Source organism: Malurus melanocephalus, unplaced genomic scaffold (genome assembly GCF_030028575.1).
Source record: "Malurus melanocephalus ecotype Western Australia unplaced genomic scaffold, MMel_1.1 scaffold_526, whole genome shotgun sequence".
Classification (NCBI taxonomy): Eukaryota; Metazoa; Chordata; class Aves; order Passeriformes; family Maluridae; genus Malurus; species Malurus melanocephalus.
In genome coordinates, this window is record NW_026623758.1 from 182,191 (window position 1) to 202,931 (window position 20,741).

Sequence of the window (20,741 nt, forward strand, 5' to 3'; positions counted from 1 at the left end):
TAAGGAAGTGTTTTCTGATAATTGAACTGCTGGTTTTCTGCTATATATACACACCAGATTTTACTAGGAAAAATCCTGAAGCTGAAGTTTACAGTGACTGTCACAGCAAGTCTTGGTTTTTGGATACCTGCCTTAATAAATCCTGCAGTTATGCATAAAGAAATGCAGAGCACTCCCAGTTATACCTAAAGGCAGCAGGAGCCGTGGTTTGACTCTCCTAAAGCTATAAAACACTGACAGAGCACTGGCAACAGAGGTATGCAGAAAAAAATGCTGCATTATTTTGARCAATGTTGAAACCTCAGTTTCATCTGCCCAATAATAAGAACAGAGATAATAATTACGAAGAGGGCCTGACAGCCACATCTTCCAGCAGCCTGTGAATGACAAACATAGAAGAGAAAGTTTTATATATAGAACAAGATAGAGGGGGAAGATGGAGCTAAAATAGATACTCATAATTAYGTGCATCCTGGGAAAAATTATTTGGAATAAAGCCAGTCCTCATCTATTTGTTTATGGTAAAGGCACAGGCACAACTGTTTTCTTCTCAGTAGAAGGCTTGAGTGATTGCCTGAATGGAAGAAGAAAGTCTTAACTGTGTACAAAAATAAGGCTCAGTGCTATAGTTGACAATTCAGCAGAAGCTTAATAACCCAGTAAAAAATACTGACTTTTGCAAGAATGATTCCTTCTTTACTAGAGGGGTAGATTAGAAAACACGTATTTCATTAACTATTATTTATAAATTCTCTTGTATCATATTGGAGGTATCCAACTTCAGGAATATGATTTCTTGGCAGGTTTTAGAGAAAAAAAAACCCTTAAGTTATCACAATAGCAATTTATGATGAGAAAATGTTATTTGTGAGAAAGCTCCGGGAGGTGGGAGAGGGCATTTCATATCCCTTAAGTGAGTTATCAGGAAACTTTGGAATTAAATAATGATACAGTTGTGTCCATTTAAATTAATTCATAGGATTCCCTGCCTGGGGAGGGCTTTCGTCTTTTTAAGCATTGATTATGTCTTCCAAGGAAATTTGATTTTTGCTGTTCATATTTGCTAAGGTATTAAAACTGACACTGTTCACTCAGATTAGAAATATGATAGGGAAAGCGACATGAGTGCAGAGCTTCCTTGAAGATCAGATTCTGAATGTAGAGAATGTGGGCTCAATATTTTGTGACCAGTTTGTGATTCAATTTCAGCCTTGCAAACCATAAAACTTATATAAACACACTCGATACAAACACCAACAATCTCAAAATCCTACACTACTTAAAAAGAAAATGCCTCTGTGAAGCCACCGTGGCTTTCAAAGGTTTTTGTTATCTAAGACAAATGCAAAGTAACTCTTTTTATCTTCAGAGCACTCTATGCATATTAATTCTTTCCCAAAACATCTTTGCAAATTGGGTGCTGTTATCTCTCACCTACAGATTGGCAATTAAGACACTGTGATGGGGAAACATCAGCACTCAATAAAGCAAGCCAAATGTAATCCTTCACCTCTGCTCACAGCTCACCCTGCACACACTGAAATGTCCAAGTGGTTTTAGATGTGGCTAGGAAGGTGATTTATTTACTCCACGTGGGACATGCATTGCTCCAAAACCTGCATTGCTCAAGTGCTGGAGTCGGTGCAGTTTGTTCCCTGTTTTCRCAATGCTTTGTATTAATAGAGCCTYACTATAAATAGCTGGAGTTTAACATCCTCTTTCTGGTTTTAATTTCTCTAGACCTATGCCCTCCTTCTGACTGTCTGCCAGGCTTGTAAACCAAAATGGCAATTTGACTCACCAGACCCAAGACAAAAATAATGCCTAAACATGGGAAAAGTTTTCTTTCCCCAACAGTTTTAGCTCAGTAAAATATATATGTTCTTACTATAATATGTTCTTATTCTGGTAAAGAACTTGAATTTCCTTTTAAGTAACTACAACCCATTAAAAGGGTGTTCAAAGACATGAGTATAAATCTGTGACAAGCCACAAAATAAGATCCTGGAGGTTCTGAAGTTTCAGGTCCCTCATCTGTGAGGTTTTGCTTAGTTTATCTCTGCTGGAATTTAAACACATGGCACATTTCAGTATGAAAAGGTACAAAGGTACAAAGCCTGGCATATATATACACTATAAAGATTTTGTTTGAAGCACTAAGTTCCAAAATTAGACAATGTTATATCTCTGGGGATGAAAATAAGTTTTAAAAATTATAAGAATGAATAGAATGTTATTTTTGAGGTTCAGGATAAACTAGCAAGTTTAAGTGGAATACGAACAGGATTTATATACTTTTCACAGTCATATAATAATAAGATTTAATCCCAGAAACATCCAAGAGAGTCTGTGGAATGCAGAACAGAATGGAGGAMAACAAGGGAGGAAAACTTAAGAGTAGTCTGCAAATGCAGCAACAGCTTTGAAGTTTCTCTGTTTTAAGCCATCATAAATTATTCAGAAGCATGCTGAAACTCCTGTGCATGTACCATATGCCTTGTTAGAAGCAATAYGAAGTATCTGACAGCTTGGTTTTGGCAATCAAAAAAAACAAAGTTAAGGCAGCATTGCAAAATTGAGACTGGTATATTTTCTTCCAGAGCTAGAAGTTATAATTAGGGCTTTATTTTCACAACATGTTTTATSAGCCAATTGCTGTCCCTGTGTTGATTTGTTAAAGAGAGAACCAAAACATTTTGTTTTATTGTTTAGGTGTGTATTCACAGAGGGCCAGTGGTTAATATTTAATGTAAACAGCACCTTAGCAGTGCACGACTCTTTAAATAAACCCCCTCTCCTATGGAGACGGGCTGAGGGAGTTGGGGTTGTTCAGCCTGGAGGAGAGAAAGCTCCTGGGAAATCCCAGAGCATCGAGAGTGGGCCTGCAGAAGAGCAGGAGAGGCACTTTTTACAAGGGCATACAGGGATAGGGCGAGGGGTGATGGAGTTGACTGAAAGAGGGGAGGTTTGGATTGGATTTAGGGAGGAAATTCTGTGCTGTGGGGRCGGTGAGGCTCTGGAAGAGGCTGCCCAGGGAAGCTGTGGATGCCCCATCCCTGGAAATGTCCAAGGCCWGGTTGGATGGAGCTCTRAGCAATGTGATTTAGTGGAAGGTGTCCACGTGTTGGAACTGGACTATCTTTAATGTCCCTTCAAACCCAAACCATTCTATTATTCTGTGATTCTACAATCCTATAGATGRTAGCACCAACGAAAGACAGCAGGCTTTGGGAACAAAAGCCAAGCAGTGGCAAAGAGCACTTAGTTCCATGGTCACCCATTTCCATGAGGACAGAGCCCCAGCTCCTACCACAGCCCATCCTGRAACTTGTGAACCCCACACAGGGAACATTCCAGAGGAACAACTCAGAGCAGCCACCAGCTTCCTCCACGTAAGACACCAYCTTTTCCCCAGGGATCACTGCTGAGTGTCCCATCACCTCAGCAGGCACRGGCCCCTCTGAAACAGGGAGAAGTTGCAGGGCTTCCCAGGAGAGGAGATRGTGGGTGGGAGCTGGCTGCTGCCACCATCAGTGGATTGGCACAGCCCACCCGCAGCTCCCCAGCCACCTTTGGGAAAATGCTCCCAGGATCTGGCTGGCATGAGTCTTCCTCACAAGGTACCACTGGGCCGTAGCGGGATTATCTTTCCCTAATTTGTTAATTCAACAATTTTCAACAGTGAATTTAACCTGATCTGGCAAAAAGCTGGATTTTGGATGTAAGTTAGACCTGAAAGAGTTGTCACTTTTGCCTTGGGAAACAGACCCCAGTAAAATGTCTCAAATGACCACATCTTTTAATTTTTTTTAAGTGGCTGTTGATTGTAACTAYAGAATGAAAGACGAGATAGAAAAGWAGAACATTTTCTCGAGCACAGCTTGCTTTCTCTCTCCTTTCTGCTAACATGACCTCATGGAAGTTTGTTTTCACCTGTAGCTAATGCAAATCAAACCWAGAGCACTGCTGCTAATGGTATCTAAATGAGTGACATCAACTGGATGGCGAGACACATTTCATTAATCTGTGGTGATGATAATGAAGAATATTCTTACTTCTAARAGCAATCAGTCTCTTTTAAATGAATGCTGTTCTGCAAGGCTTACCTAACAAAATTGATTAGAGGGAGCAATTACACCTCTAAGCAGCAATCCTTCAGAAAAACGAAGAGATGTGTTTGATAGCTTTGTACCAATTTGTTTTCAATAAATTCCAAGAATTTTCTTGCTACAGGCAAAACGTTTCTGTGCAGAAAAAAAAAAAGGGGTGAGGCAAAATTAACAAGGCAATATGGACCAGGAATGTTTCTTCCTTTAATTATCATATTGCTGCTCTTGCAAAGCTGCATGTTAGCATCCATCTGAATGACAGAGGAAGAAATCCTGGCTCAAAGGAGGATAGAAATAGAATTCTTTATTGCAGTGGCTGGACGCTGCTGCTGGTTAGTCCCCATCATAATCTTCAGTGGGGCCCAAAATGACAGCAGATTAAACACAACATTGTTCCCTCTTGTACAGTGCAGCAAGGCAGAATGGAGATTTGTATTATATTAGAAGCAYTGTTTGGATTAAAGAAACCTGCCATGGATTTTCTTCTGACAGCTATCTATCCRTCCAGTTTCGTTCCAGCAGTTAATATTTAGGATTTGCCTGACCCCTCTTAGATTGCTTGTCATGGGTTACTTCTGATGCTTGACTCCAATTCCCGCTGTTGACCCTGCAGCTCCTTCTCACAGGGAAGAAAAGCCATTCCTAAGGTACAGCAGCAAATAACAAAAGAACCCATGTGCATTTTTTGGTGTGGACACACATAATGCCACACATTCAGGGTCTCCACCCTGTTCTGACACACACACCGGGTGCTCTGCAGGGAACAATCACCCAGCCTGAGTCCCTGTCATCTCTGTAAGCAGCTCCCTAGGCTAAGAAGCAGAGCCTGCAGCCTCAGGCTGAAAATCCCCTCATGTCTTTGAGTGCTGGGTCCTGAGTTTGCATCACAGTTTCAGGGACAATGAGTATCTGCCCCAAATTCGCTTGCTCGGTCTATGTATCAGTTTCACACTCTGCAGTGGCTTTGGGCAGTGTAACTGCAGCTGCTGTTGGAAGAGACTTTTCATCTGGAACGTGCATGAGGGTCTGAGATGAGTGAAATTCYTCTCTAATTAGTATCCTACTCTGTCTTTTGCTCCACCGGTTCTTGTTCTTCATTATACTTCCCTGCTGGCAGAACTGGTTTGTGGCTTGTAGGTAGTTCACAGAAGATTCAAACTGTTTTATGAGTTATACAATAACTTAGGCAGGACTTGGCTTGGTTAGCTATTTATTTAATATGGATTTTTCTAGATTATAGCCTGCATTTTAATTCAGTTTTTATTTGGAGTTTTGTATCTAACAGAAAGGTACTTTCCTCTCAGACCTGTGAGATGGCACTATCCAAATCAGTTCTGAATAAACTACTGTAAACAAGTTGATGTTTGTAATGTTTAGAAAGATTTAGAAATGTTCTTGTRTACTAGGTGCTGACTTCATGCATCTTCTTTCTCAGGCTCCTGTGGATTARTGCTCTAAAAATATGTTATTACACRGAGTTATAGCAGTATAGCACAAGGCAGTACTCAGAGAAATCAAAGCAGGAGAACATCAATTGAATCCTGAAACAAATTTATAGTGTAACTATGGAAAAAATTAAATTAAAATCCAACAGAAATACAGAATCCTGACCAGTGGCAACAACAGAAACAGTCCCACTCATGAGGTTAGTAAAAACCAAGTCTTCTGAAGGTTGTTTCCATTAGGAAAAGGTTAATCCAAAGTGGTTTACTGGAGGAACAATGGTTTACGTGCAAAGTGAAGCATTTATTTTCTCACAAACTAAACMAAGATTGCCCATACAGTCCTGTTTCTTTGAACCCAAAGGGTCTCCAGCAGCATGAGATGAGTTCTTCCAAGTCTTTCACACACCAYRAGCACTCTTTCAACTTTTTCTTGCRTCTAAACCTTGCCAGYTGTCCTTGCTYTCCTTCTACACCTCTGTGTGCTTCCCTGGGGTTGCTGTTGTTCCTCCCACACACAAATGAGGTGCGGTTAAACCGAGTCTCCCCCGCTGTGTTTCTCACTGCTCCCACAGAAAGCTTTGGAGCCATCCTGGCCCGGCCACTGCCCACACTGGGCTGCTGGTGACCAGAGGGGTGTGTGGCTCCTCCTGCACTCTGCCTGGGCTGCGAGGTGTGCCATTTTCTGACCTCMATATATTTTAAGCAGTACAGGCAGTGCTACACATAAGCTTATTTTTCTGTTCTCAGATCCCTCCTCCAGTTATTATGCCAATCTTCCAGTCATTTAGGGTGATGTTTTCCGAGATAATACCTGTCTCTGATTGACCTTTTACACTTAACAATGTTTTTCCTCTTGTTGACATTGCCAAAGGACTCTGTGTCTGCGCCCGGAGATGGAGAACAAGAGCGATTGAGAGTGTATAGAAAAGRAGGAAGGTTGTGCCAGAAGGGGCGGAAGTTTTTTACCCTGTCAAAGCARGAGAAACAGAGTATTGCTGGTGAACAGCAGCTCAGAGCCAGCTTGAACCAGCTGCTCCAGGTCTGTGTGTAGCTAATTGAAAAGGAGACAGACAGTGAGCTGCTCTGGGAACCCTGTATCACACTGCAGTGTACAAATGCTTTGCAATCACCATGAATTCACTGTCTGCCTGGATTTCCTCTGTCACAGGCCGTCATCTTACTGCTTTAAATACGTCAGTGTGCTTCAGGAAGATTTGCTCAAGAAAAGGAGCTTTTGTGACCAATTTTCCAATTCCACAGAGCTGGCGCAATTCCCTTCTCTGCAGTGACCTTTATTTTCCCGAGTGACACTGTAATAAGTTAGCACTCACTGATAACATCGCAGAGAACAAAATTAGCACAGTTCCTACCATTTGGTTAAGGTCTGTAGGGGCGTGTGTGCTTGCCCTTGCTTCCCTAGCTGTACTCCTTCCAGGAGCAAAGCTCTGTGTTTAAAGAGGCAAGTGCAAAGTTCAGCAATGAGTGATACATGCATCTCCGTATGCCCAGCCCKAGTCAGGTGACTAAAGCCAGGACATAAATCAGTCTTTTATCTCTGAGTCACTGCTTTTTTTTGTGTGTGTTTACAAAAGTAAAACCTAAGGTTTGCAATTGCAAGCAGACAAAAAGGATCCAGGAGGTGATCCTGCTGCTTCCTTTTTATCGAGAGCCGAAGGGAGCGGCTGTAGGATATCAAACCTCTTCTGGAAAAGAACCATTTCAGAGACCAAAAGAGCGAGATCACTGGCACATGGTGGCAGATGTGCCAGCTGCACCACCTCTTCCACCCCTGCTCACTGCTGACCTGCTCTCTGACGCTTCCTCCTCTGCATCCTTTGCCACTACACGTGTGGTGTGGGAAGAGTCACCACRTCCCCTCTCTCCTGCCGTGCCTCCYGTGGGTCAGACACAGCTGGTGCTTCACACGGGTGGTCCCCTCACATCAGCAGATGGTGTGACCCCCTTCGGGGGTCCTGCATGCCAAGAAAGACGGCTGGAAAAGACTCAGCAGGAGCCTCACGCCGTAGAACAGGACTTTGGAGGAAGCTTGGTTCCATCAAGTGATTCCCCCTGCAGATGGGGCCGTGTCGTGGGCATGGCTCTGTGGGCGCTGGCAAAAGGTATCCTTGTCCTCTGGGAGATAAGGAAGCTGTGAAGCCAGCAGCTTGCYTGAGCAGTCCATAAAATCTCATTGTGGAATATGTAAAATCCTAGGAGTGGCTGTATGGTTGAATGGAAGGTCTCACTTGCCCACTTCCCATCTCTCTTGTGGTCAAAAAGAGATGTAAGAGCAGGGTAARTACAGAGGGGTACTTTCCCAGAATATTCTTCCAAGCCCCAGCAATCCATGTGTTTCCTGGCAGCTAAAGGTTGTGTTGGACCACTGCCAAAGGGATCCCATCCCTGGAGTGTAGCTGACTGTGTTCCTCTTTCATGAGAAAATCCTTCAACTACAGACAAAAGAAGCAGCATGTTCCCAAACAGGAGCCCACCTTTGAGGAAGCCCTAAAACCCTGSGTTTCTAAAGCTCAGGAAGTTCCAGTGTATATGGCAAAGCTTCTCAACTGGTTTGCCTCAAACTGTGCCACATCAAGCTGCCACACAGACATCAAAACTCTCAGCAGACTGCTCTCACAATGGCACAGTTGATGTTCTGCCTCTGAGCACTGTGTCTTGATTAACCAGGTAAATCGAAGTGTCTTGGTTAACCAGGTAAATCAAAGTGTCTTGGTTAACCAGGTAAATGAACGCTTTCAGGCCCTTGTTGCTGGATAGGTGATCATGATCTCAATGCAGCACAGCCTGCTGACTGCATTTCTCATTGGTGAAAATTTAGAGACTTTGGCAAAGGGGCTTTGGCCTGAATGGAATTATTATTGATGAAAGCATTGCAGCTCCATCCTTGGCATCAAAACTCGCTTTTAAGTGCTTGGACACCGAGATTCCTTTGAGAATGTTCTCGTCGGACACGGGGGACTGCGTTACAGCCAGCTTGTTCCACGGACACTGGCACATCTGACAGGAATCGGGCCCCCCCTCCCAGGGAAGGATTGCGGAGGTGATCGGGGGGAGAGAGCGGGGCCGGGAACGGGAACGGGAACGGGGCCGGGAACAAGAACAGGAACGGGAACGGGGCCGGGAACAAGAACAGGAACGGGAACGGGGCCGGGAACAAGAACAGGAACGGGAACGGGGCCAGGGCCGGGGGTCTCCCGGCGAGGCTCCGGGAGGAAGCGGAGCAGGTGCGGTGCCCGCGGGGGGAACTTGCGCCGCGGGCTCTGGGCTCAGAGAAGTCCCCGCTCATCCCCGGGACGGGCCGGGCACCGAGGGCTGTGCTCGCCATGCAGCCGGGGAGCCTCGCCCGRGGCTGGGCAGGTAGCAGGGCAGGGCTGCGGGAGGCGGAGCCCGCCAGGTGCCGCTGAGGGAAGGGCGGGGCGGGGAGCGGCCGCAGGTGAGGGCCGAGCGATGGAGGCGGGCGGCGAGCGAGGCGCTGCCCTCGGGGCGCTGCGGACCCCTCGGCCTCTCCCTCCATCCGCTTTTCTCCGTTTCTCCGCCACGCCGAGGATGAGCGGAGCCGAGGGCGCGCACTTCAGGCGGGTGGCGATCCGCAGGAAGCCCAGCGCCGCTGCCGCCGGAGGAGCAGCGCCCGGCGCGGGAGCCGCAGCCCGGAGCAAGGCCGCAGGTGAGGGCGCTGGGCTCGGGCAGCGGGGCGGGCATTGCTGTGCCCCGGGCTGGGGAGAGCCGGCTCCGCGCCTTCCTCCGCCGCTCGGGTGCGCTTCAAAGGGGCTGTTCCCCGGCAAAGCCGCGGGGGAGGTTCGCCATCAACTTGTGCCGTGCGTGCCCGTGCGGGGCTTGGGGCTGCGGGGCTCAACTCGGGGGCTGATGGGGGGAAAGACCCCCGGGCCTTCGGAGCCGCGGGAACTCGGCTTGTACATACCTTCAACACGAAAAGTAATGAAGTCGTACTTTATACCTGTGTTTGTTACTTTGGTATGTATTAGAATAATACAAGTTTTTGTTTATTTTTGTATCTAATACTTTTGCACTGACAGTTCTTTGGACGGCAGGAAAGCAGTGCTCCCCCTCTGACAGACCATGTCTTATACCTGCCCCTCCTCAGTGCTTTCCTTTCCCCCTTCAGCAACAACCTGTGCCAGACTAGTTGGGCTCGTTACACTTCAAAAGGCAGCTGGGACAACATTCATGAATAAAGTTGAGAGGGACARGCAGCTCTGGCTGGTTACCTGTGTTACCTTGGCCACGCTGCAGGAGTAAACTGTTGTAAAATGTGAACTTCGGAAAGTTGTCCTTTGTAAGCACCATGCACATGCACACATTTCTGTGTCTTATCTCTGTGATGTGAGTTCAGCAAGTGTGACATGCTGTGCTCATGCTTTTTGGTTTTATGGGTACATACAGGCAAAGTGGATGAAATAAAGCTTGAAATCTCTGGCATGTGCTTGTTATTATGTTGGGAATTATGACATGTCAAATACCAGGATGGGGTATTTTGCCTGCGGACAGTCTTTCCATGACTTCCTGGGCAAGGGGCTTGCTTAATTTAACAATGAGTACGCACAGAGAAGAGCAGACAATCACAATGCTGTTCACAGAATGCTTTATTTTAGGTTTAATGTGTAGTGACTTTGGATTTGTACATGAAACCACAATATTTTATTGGTGGTGGGACTTTTTTCCCCAAGGTTTTATGTGTTCATTTACATTGGGAAACACGAATTGGCAGCTGCATTTGCAGTATGTGGACTTGGATTTTTATTCTCCTCTAATAGGGGTATAGTTAAAACCAGGACCCTGTTTTCTGTTAGTTTTTAATTTAGTTTCTTTAGGCTTCTGCCATTGCTCACTGTTACCTTGGTCTCCTGGGCAGTGTTTTCACACTCATCTACCATCTATTTATTGCTTTTTTCATCACACCAACTCCAYTGGGTGACTTTTTATTTAATAAACACCTGTGCACTGTGTAGCTTTTCAGTGTGACCATTCTTGTTGGCTTTTGGATTGCAGGAAGGTTGTGAGGGCTATGACAGGAGCAATATCCTGCTAATCAAATGTCCCTGCACTGCAGTAACCAAATTCAGCATAGTTTTTTGTATTGCAACTGCTAAATATGAAAAACTCACCAATTTAAGATAAGGAAATGAACCCCAAATATGTGGGAAATAAAAGGGAGGCTTGGTGATGATTCAGACTTTTCTCATATAAGTGCATAAAGGCTCCCTTTGTCCCATTCAAAATCAAATTGTCCCATAAAATGAGATGAAGAAACCTTGTGTATATAACTTCTRTTCTTTTAGTGAGACTTTGGCTCCCTGTCTGCTCTTCCTGTTGCAGAAGCCACTCCAGCAAGTGCTTCAGGATGCTAAAATCCCAGGATAGCTTTGTAGCTTCCCTCTGTGTGATCAGAATGTGACTGCACTTGCTCCTGTGGCTGACAAGAACTGACCAGATTGTCTTGATTCTGCACTAAATGGAATTCAACATGAGGTTACATGTATTCTTTCTTCTATTAAAAAAAAAAAAGGTGCAGTTTACACTTTTCTGGCTTATAAAATACTGATTTAAAAGGAGTTTTTTTTAATTCAGGACTATGGCTTTGACCTGCTTGAAGATCTTATAGGAAAGGAGTTATTGCAGCCCATCTCCAGTCCTGGTGTCTGCCAAGTGTGGTGCAATGTGAGAGTTATTGGCGTTACTGCCTGGGGAACAGGACTCAGGCAATTGTCTCAGATCTGTATCTGGAGAGTAACTCGAGATTGCATGTATTTGATGAGCTATAAATGGATTTGAAACAATTCTGGATGATGCATACTGGCAGGCATATCAGAACGGTTCTCAAAATAGTAAATTGTTTGTTAATTAGTGCAAAGGCTTAATAAAGCTTATTAATTATAACTCTTGTACACTAAATAGTTGCCTCAAAACCTTTTACACTGGACTGATGAAAGAGGTAATGTTGCAGTTTTTCTGTGCTGGTGGGCAGAAGATCTGGGAGCATTTCCATTCTTGATGTTGCCTAAAAACATTTCTGATGTTGAGATGAAGTTTTCTGTTACAGCATCAGCCTTTTGTTGTGCATTGACAGAAAAACCTTTCTGCTCTTCCACACACTATAGCTCAAAGTAATTCACCTTCAYTGACATGTGCAAAGTGGCAACTATGTTTTGTTAACTTCCAAGTCAGAAAAAGTTTGGTGTGTTTGACTGCCTACAGGACAAAGCAAAATTTATTTCTCACTAGAAGCTGACGTTAATTAAAAAGTTTAGACAAAAGAGTACTCGAATCTTCAGACATACCATGTTTGACATTTTCCATCCATTTCAGAATATCTGGAGACAGTTTAGAGAAGGGCATTCTGTGGAGTGACGTGATTAACAATCTGTTTTTGAAGGGAATAACTGGTGTGGATTTGTTAATTTTTTTTTCCTGTTCAATTAGAATTCAGAGTTTGTGCGAACTTGAGTGAATCTTTACTTCCCATGTGGTGTGTGCCCGTTAACTCAGAGTGAGCTTCCTGCCAAGAAGCAGGTGTGGGGCACAGCTTGCTTGTTCAGCACTTTGACAAGCCAAGAGCTCTGCGAGGTGTGAGTGTGGCACCGCTTTGATCCTGCAGAGGCTCGGGCTGTCCTGGCAGGTTCCATCTCCGCTCACTCGACTTCATTAAGGTATCAGAAGTGCCAAGAAATGGAACTTTGTTTTATCATTTCTTCCCCYGCTTCTCATCCAAATATTTAGGGTTAAAATAATCCCTTTAAAGCCAGTAACAGTATAGTGTTTGATTCACAGACGATTCAGTCATGTATAAAAGTATTTTGGGTCAGTTGATGTGTCTRTTTAGCWCTTGCCTGACAATGTCTACTTCATTCAACAATTTTTGTTTGCCTTATRATACTGAGCTCCTGGTGACCAGGATGGTGATTTCCTTAAATAARTTAAAATTTGTGTTCACTGATGGACTTCATTAAGGTGTGAAGGCATCACTCAGRATACAGAGGCACAATAACTCGCTTTTACAGCAAGAAATACCTTATTCCTGTCATCAGCACAGTCACCTCTGTCCTTGCGGCACATAAATTGACTCTTGTGAGATCCAAATCTTGCACCGATTCCCTGGCTTTTGCACTTAGGTACCAATTTTCATCCATCCTGGAATGTTTTCTTCTGACCACTGACTTCCTAAATGTGCATCTGCAGCCACTGTGCTGTCTTGGCAGCCTCAAACATTGCAGAGTGCCTCATGGGGAGCTGAGGTAATTTGCATTCAGGACAGCATTCACTGCAGCAAGGTGTCTTCTAACTCTGACAGCAAAAAAAAAAAGTTCCCTTCTGCTGCTGTTGTATCTCTGCCTGTAAATGGACGTGATTTGATGGGATTATGTTAAAGAAACTTCAGTAATCTTTTGGGTTTCCACCTTGCAGTAGGAGATAACTAAATGAGACTCTAAAGGCGTGCTGCTCTAGTCTATGAAAAATGTCATTGTTGTTTATTTTTTTTTAATGCTACAAGGACAACTGTGCCCTGCTTGAGAGTTTCTCGTTGTTGTTTTACCTTTGAAAGTAATGAACTTTGGACTTTCATTCTCTTCCTTCCTTTTATATAACCCACTGCATTTTGTCAACTTTGTGATTGCAAAGTTGTGATTTCCTTTGTGATTTCAAATCTGCATTTTGTCTACAGTGTTTGAAAATCTGCTCTACAGTGTGTTCAGGGAAAATCTATGCAATAATTGGGGCTGATATTAGCAGGGATTTGCATCTGTAGGTGCATTAGAGACCACTGTGAGAGGGAAATAGCAGCTYTGCATGCCATCCTGGCATTGGAGGCTTTCTGACATTTTTCTAAAGTTGAGCTTTAACAAGCAGAGCTGACACTTAAAAATGCTGAGAGAGGGAGGTGAATATGAGAACTGCTTCCAAATATTCCTCTCCCTTCAAAAATGAGGGAAAGTAAAGCATAAAAAAATTGCAGAACTTGCATGAAAATACRTTTCCCTGTCATTTGAGAGCTTCCTGTTTCTGTGAGCCAAATTAATCACCTGTGTCTCCTATTGAAGCAAATGTGTGGAAGCTCCAAGAAGTGGAACTTCGCTTTTATGAGTTCTTACCCYACTTTTCCTCCGAATATTTAGGATTAAAATAATCTCTTTAAAGCCAGTAACAGTGTAGTGTTTAATTCACAGACTACCCTGTCATGTATAAATGTATTTTGGGTCAGTTGATGTGTCTATTTAGCTCTTGCCTGACAACGTCTACTTTACCCAACAATTGTTGGTCTCATAATATTGAGTTCCTGGTGATCAGGATGGTGATTTCCTTAAATAAATTAAAATTTGTGTTCACTGATGGACTTTCTAATGACAATACACAAAAGATTTCAAAGGAGAGTTGCAGTTTGACATGGATTTGCTGAAAATTAAGTCTGCTCCTTGTTCTAGAGACTTCTTTTAAATGTGCCCTGAGAGGGCAAAATCGCGGAGGTTCTGGGAAGTACCATTGCTGAAATGCTTCTAGTCATGGCTGCCACTGGGAAATTTATAATTTGCACACCTGGTATAAATTAGTTTGTCRTACAAAAACCATGGGAGCAGGTATCTTTTGTAGAAAAATTAATAAATAYGTTTGGGAGATTTCTGGATTGGAARAGAAGGGCTYGTTCAAGRAATGTGTTACTTGTGGGTACCAAGTAGAATCAAATATTAAGAAAGAAAGCTGTTAATAAAAATAAGTTATGATGTACTCTTGGCTGTTATTTTGTTCCTTTTCTGTCAACACCAATTGCTGCTTAAAACTGCACTTATCAGACTTTTCCCCGACTTCTTAAGTCCTGGTGAGGGACCATCTTATCTTCCAGCATTCCAGCCAAAATCCTGCTCATTACTGGGCAGTTTTTGGCACTGTTTGTCACTATATCTTGGGTACTGTGGCATCAGATCCCCAACTGCTGTATCAAAATAGACACTGTTGTGTCTTAAAGCAGTGTTGTGCATTTGATGTACGAGTTATCTTCCCATGATGAAGGATTTGTCAGAGGCAAAGGAAAAAATACGAAGCAAGGAAATTTTAAAACAAGACACTTGTKGGCTTTTCCTCTGGCTCTCTTCAAAACATTACTGTAAAATCAATATTTTAATCGAATTACTGACCGTGAATCTTGTAGCTGAAAATGGGTTTGCTTTTTTTTTTTTTTCATGAGGGGAAAAATGGCTTTCTGCTCTAGAATGGGATACTGTGTATATTAGCTCTCCTGAATAYGAGGCAATCCAGGATGAATGTTTGCACTTTGATGATCAGAATGATCCTTTTCATCGTGTTAAATCTGTAAATAAACTTTGCCTTCAGCTACCGATGGTCCAAAAATTTAAACCAAATGTGTAGGAGAGGACAGCTCGATGTATCCAGGCCATTGTAAACAATGTCCTGTGCTTCTGACAAGGGGCGAGAGAATCCTGCTTTGGAAGTGTGTCCCCAGAGCACCAGGYTGTGTAAATAACCTGAGCATGAAGGAGGAAACTGAAAGAGGAATTTTTAGYGGTTTCCTCAACTAGCTGCCTTGGAAATAGCATTTTAGCAGAGAAAAGCCTTTAGCAGAAGAAAGGACTTTTGAAGTAAGTGTAGGGAAGGGAGGATGGGGTTCTGCTGAAGTGCTGAGCAGCCATGTAGAAATCAGATGTGGTCCCAGTTTGCAGATACACAGCAGTAAGGTGGAGAACATGTGGAGAATTGGGGAAAATTGGGTAGAATTGGGTAAAAACAGGAGAGAAGGAAAATTAACTGCTTCAGTAGTCTGCAAAACTAGACACGTAAAGAAATATATTTCTAATGAGTTTCAGAGAAATTTGAAACCTCTGATTRCACCAAAACTCAGTAAAATGGAGCATAAAATGTATTACAATTAGAGGCAAAAAATACCATACCGAGTGGAACGTAGGATAGAGCAGTGAAATAGAGTTCATTGTCAGACATTAATGTAAAACAAATTAAATAGCCTGGAAAGAAGGAAAAATGGGGTGGAACTGTGGTGTGAGATGTGAAATTCTGCGATCTGTTCATGACTTCTGAACAAATGTCATGCAGCACAGGTGATAATGACTTAGAGGTGCACCTTCCCCTTGTGAGTAAGTGCAGGCACTTCCCCTCCCTCCCTCCCTCCCTCCCTCCATCCCTCCATCCCTCCCTCCCTCTCACACAGATGCTGGTGTGGCCAGAATTAGGTGAGAGTAGGAGAGAAGGAATGGTGAGCAATGATTAAAAATCATTTATGGTTCAGCAGCTGAATTTCTTCTGCCCCTTTTAAAGGTTTGCCTTTTTATCACTGGAGCAGGTGTTTCCCTGGTAGGCTTTGGGCTCTGCTGGTCGCTGCTGGGGATTTTGAGAAGCAAAAGTCAGTAGAGAAGTTTCTGACTGCGTCTGTTGTTTGTCATCTAGAGTGGGCTTCTAGTTTTTCTTCTACCATGAAACAGGTTAGTGTCTACAGCAGAAGTGTCTAAAAAAAACCCAACTCTATAAATTACTTGAATTGTATATTTGTTAAAGCAAATACTTGAAGATAGGCTGCTCTTTAAGTATTTTGTCTTGTATGACAGGAGCTTGATGGCAACTTCTTGAAGTGAGTTWCTGGAATGCTCTTCCTCTTTGCCATCTCTTACCACTGTTCCCTATCTTGTCTGGGATACTTCATTTCCTTAATTGAATAATAGGATATATGCATTATTTTTTTTAACAATAGTAATTGTTTACTGGCTAATTAAATCTCTCTTCAGAATTGGTGAGTTAAGAATCAAAACAAAGTCACTAATGTGGAAAAAGTAAACTGGTTTTGATACAATTGAAAATTTTCTCAGTTTTATGCAATTATACTGCTAGCAGCCTTTTCTTCAGCTAACTTTTGCCAAAATGTCCCTGTCTTACTACAAACATACTGTGCATTCCTTTTTATTCAGTCTGACACTAACTCTTGYCATTATTTACATTTCAGCTGTGAGGGTAGAATCCTTTTGTACTTCAGTCATTATCCTATGAGTTAGCAGTACTATAGCACTCAGAAAAGTTATGTGAGATGAGAAGCCTCGGGATGGTTTTCAYAAGCCTGTAACTTGTTAATTTTTAAAACTTGAAAAAGAGGGKTTTTACATCTTTAAACAAAAGCTTGGAGATTCTTGTGTGAAAATGTGGCTCTGGGGAAGGCTTTGCAAAACACCTGGTTTTTGTGGTGCACACAATCACATCAGAACTACTGTCAGTACAGAAAATTACCCGCCTTTTGTCTTTTGTCTTATTTTAATTCTAAATATAAAGCAATGTGAATTTTATCAAGATGCACTCTAAATTTGAGAGCAAGTTGCATCAATTTGCTACAAAAATATCATTGCCCACTTTAGAAAACAGAGTGGTTGCAGTGCAGCACCTTAAGCTGGCCATGTGCTGGTAATCTGACCCCACTGCTGCTCTGTAATTACCTTCACGTGCTCCTGAGTTATGCACAATAATGYAGTAAACAGTGTTCTTCATAATTTATTAATCTGTAACCCATCCAGGGGACAAACAGGCTTCCCAKACCTGCAAGTGAAGGTGAGAAGTCAAAGGGTAAGAGAAATATCCATGTGGACAGCCAGCAAAAGACCTGCTCATGCTGCTGTGGGCTGCCCTTGGTGTTCAACTTGTGGAGAATTRCCCCTTTAACTATTTATTTTACTTATTTTCTGCGTAAGGGCTGCTTGTGCACGGGACACATGAAAAGCTTTTTCTTCAGGGAAATGAGGACAATATTAACATTGTCTGTATTAATGAGGAATTTAAAGGAACTTCAAACCCCAAGTGAGTTACCTCTTCAAAGGATTTTCATGGAGCTTAAACAAACAAGTTCATCATAACTGTGGAGAATTATTACTTCCTGATTTTAACAACTGTTACCTTTTAACGCTATTGTGGTTGCTTTTCCCAGATGGCCAACTGTACAGTTCTTTAGTTTTATGTGGGATTTTTTGGGGCTGTTGTCACCAAAYGCAGTTGAGCTGCTAGAGGAAAGTTGCTTCACCATTTGAAAACCTGAGTAATAATAGGGTGTTGTAATAAATACGTTTATTATGTACTTCATCACTGTGAGTATTGTGTCCTCTGTGCTAGCTCCCAAGTGCCATTTAGCTACTGTGTGGGACTGGCTCCTGATTAAAATGAATCTGAATTGGGTTTTGCGCTTCACACAGCTTACAGGAAATGTCGAGATGGGACACAGTGCATGTCTCATGATTCGTTGATTTAAAGACTTACATAATTCAGAAAACAGTAGTGTTTTAGGGGTGTTGCATGCATCCCATATTGTTACATTACTTTTGCCCCCATGGGGCTAAACAGTGTTAATTAAAGGTGTCTGCCGAGCCCTTTGTTGATTATGTTCTGCTGGACTCAAGTCATCTGTGTTCAGCCTTCAGCTGAAATAGCATTCAGTACATGACCTTGGTGAGCTGGACCATGATTCTGGTACAGGAGACATCAGAAAGCCTTCACAGTCAGGTAAAACCTCTTTAATCCACGTTATCCAGACTCTTATTCTCTAAAAATTCATTACTTTCATGGTGGTTTTCTGACAAAATATGAATGYAGTCCTTTCAAATAACAAAGAGGTTTTAAATGTGATATAAAAATAACTGAGGTATGKAAGCCTGGGTTGGTCACGCTGCTGAAGCACCTGCATGGAGAACAGCTCCAGGGCACAGCAGTTCGTAATTCCTTTCTAGTTCATTAGTTTAGGTGTGATGTAATCAATTCTCAAATGTGGTGAGAATACAAATATGTATTCTCAAATACAGARCCCAAACCCTCACTTGCAGAGAGGTGACAGTGGAGCAGTGCAAGTGAAAACTCCAGTTAATGGCTCAGATCCATAAACAGTCACCAGGGCTCCTTTGCAGCACCGGGTTTYCCAGCTGTTTCCTTTTGCCTGGAGGTGGAGATGTTTGATAGATAGCAGGGGGGAAAAATTACAGAAATTTTCTGTTAGTTTTTTTGGAGAGAGTTTTCTGCAGGAAAAAGAACYCCATTCCCTCTGCTKYCCTATGGTGTAGAGTGCTKTTGSTCACAYTACAGYTGGCTTAATAGAAAAAAAMMMMAAAMYAACCCCAAAAAAACTCTTCTACTWTTTCCTTCTTSTCAGTGCAGGCARGGAGATTAGAGCACTGAGCAGAAGCAGATTAATTGTTCCCTGTGGAGATCATGCAAGTGCACGTATTTAGTAATCACCTGTTTTCCACAGTGCTCTGCTGAGCCCTGTTTGCTTGTACAAAAGTACTTCTGGAAGAAAAGAACCACTCCTGCCCCTCTCTGCTTCCCATATGTTCATTCTGAGGTACCCTCTACCACCCTGAATCTGTATTTTGGGGTGAAAATAGAGGACTTTTCCTCCTCCAGGAAATCAAACCAGGTAGCTGCTCACTGCCAAATGTTAGCTTCAGTTTGAGGAAGGGAAAATGCTTTTTAAATATGAGAAGTGAGAATATATTATCCTTCTTGAGACTGACAAGGACTGCATGCTTATTACAGTCAGTGAACTGACAAGCAACACTAAATGTGGGCAAGGCAAGAACTGAAAACTGAAATGCACAGAGCTGGGGCATCTTGAGTCCTGCTGTTGGATTCTTTTTTCCATCCTCTGTATGGAAGAGCAGGTTGTTTGAAGTTTAAATACAATATTTGCTGTGGCTCAGGGTATAGAAGCAGGATCAGCTTTCTGATAAGGATCTTTTTTCAGGTACAGTACACCAGGGATTAGAAAAGCAGAAAATATGTAGTGACTAAGGGGGGGACTGCATGGTGCTGAAGGAACTCTATTCCTATGGATTTTTTTTTTTTTTTTTTTTTTTTTTTTTTTTTGGTGCATGGGCTTACATTGAAAGAAGGAAAGAGAATTCTGATAATTGGTAAGCATGTTAAACTCTAAATAAAAACTTCTGAACTGCATTCCACCAGCTGCTTACAAGCATAAAACCAGATAATAAATTTGTGATCATGATRAAGAACCTCCATTTTTGTCACATTTAGGAATATACAAGCAAAATTACTTTCTGAAATGATGCATAATGCTTGTTTCCTGATTAGTGGATTGTGGAAAATGGCTGCATGTCCTCTCTGATTCATTTATTTGATATTATGTAGGAAACAGGTGTGATTTTTTAAAATTAATTTTAATTTGGGTTTTTGAATTGAAAAAAATAAAAGCATGCTTTTACAACTCATCAGAGATTAAAAGGAAGGTAACTTTAACAACTTTATACATATGACAGGAATCTCAGTTCTGAAATCTTCAGATGGAGCTGCTCACTTCAGGTTAGCTTTTAGCAAAGAAGTGAACTGACTGACTTAGGTGAAAGAGAATTAATGCACAATCTGATAGTGATGGGACAAGGSGGAACAGTTTTAAACTGAAAAAGGGGGAGGTTTAGATTTGGTATTAGGAACACATTTTTTTACTCACAGGGAGGTGAGGCACTGGCACAGGTTGCCTGGAGCAATTGTGCCCAAGGCCAGGTTGGTTGGGGCTCTGATGGAATGAGGTGATCTTTGAGATCCCTTCCAAGCCAAACYRTTCYRTGATTCTGTGGATGTTCATACATTGAATTTTTCTGAGCTCTTTGAAAGACTTATGTACTCATCTACAGCCAATAAATCAGGTTCAGTTTCTCTAAGGCTTAGTTGAACTGTGAATTGTTGGCAAATATGCTTTGCCTTCTGTGACTCAACAGAAATGGTAGTGCTGAGTAAATTGGCCATGTGATATGAAAGGTGAAGGGATTCCTGACCTATCAGCTACATATTTATATAAAGTCAGATTTGGCTTTTTCATGTTCAGGTGAAGGAAGTATGACCATGTAGAACATAGGTYTGTTTCCCTCAGATTTCATTCAAAAGAGCTTTCTTTCACAGATTGATTGGTGATTAATTGTGAAATGGTTACATTTAGCAGGAGCTCAGCGTGAGAGYTTTCCATCCTTATTTCAAATTCTAGTATGAAAACCAAGCAATTTACTTGCATATTTTGTTCTTTGAGAGTGGCTAACTTGAAGCTGGAGATCTTTGATGAATATTTGGAATAGAGAATAAATTGCCTATGGAAATGGATAAAAGGTAGAACATCCTTAACCTTTTAGTGGTTTTGCTGTAATTCCTGCATGATGCT

At 42.4% G+C, this 20,741-nt stretch overlaps 1 protein-coding gene across 1 annotated transcript in view; it reads left to right on the top strand.

Annotated features, from left to right (window-relative positions):
- The first annotated feature begins 9,027 nt into the window (after window positions 1–9,027).
- Window positions 9,028–20,741, top strand: part of FGD4 (FYVE, RhoGEF and PH domain containing 4) — a 100,640-nt gene continuing 88,926 nt past the window's right edge. The window contains exon 1 of the mRNA XM_057381757.1: window positions 9,028–9,236. Within this exon, the coding sequence (XP_057237740.1) occupies window positions 9,119–9,236 (118 nt within the window). The 5' untranslated portion in view covers window positions 9,028–9,118. The remainder of the gene's footprint in view (window positions 9,237–20,741) is intronic.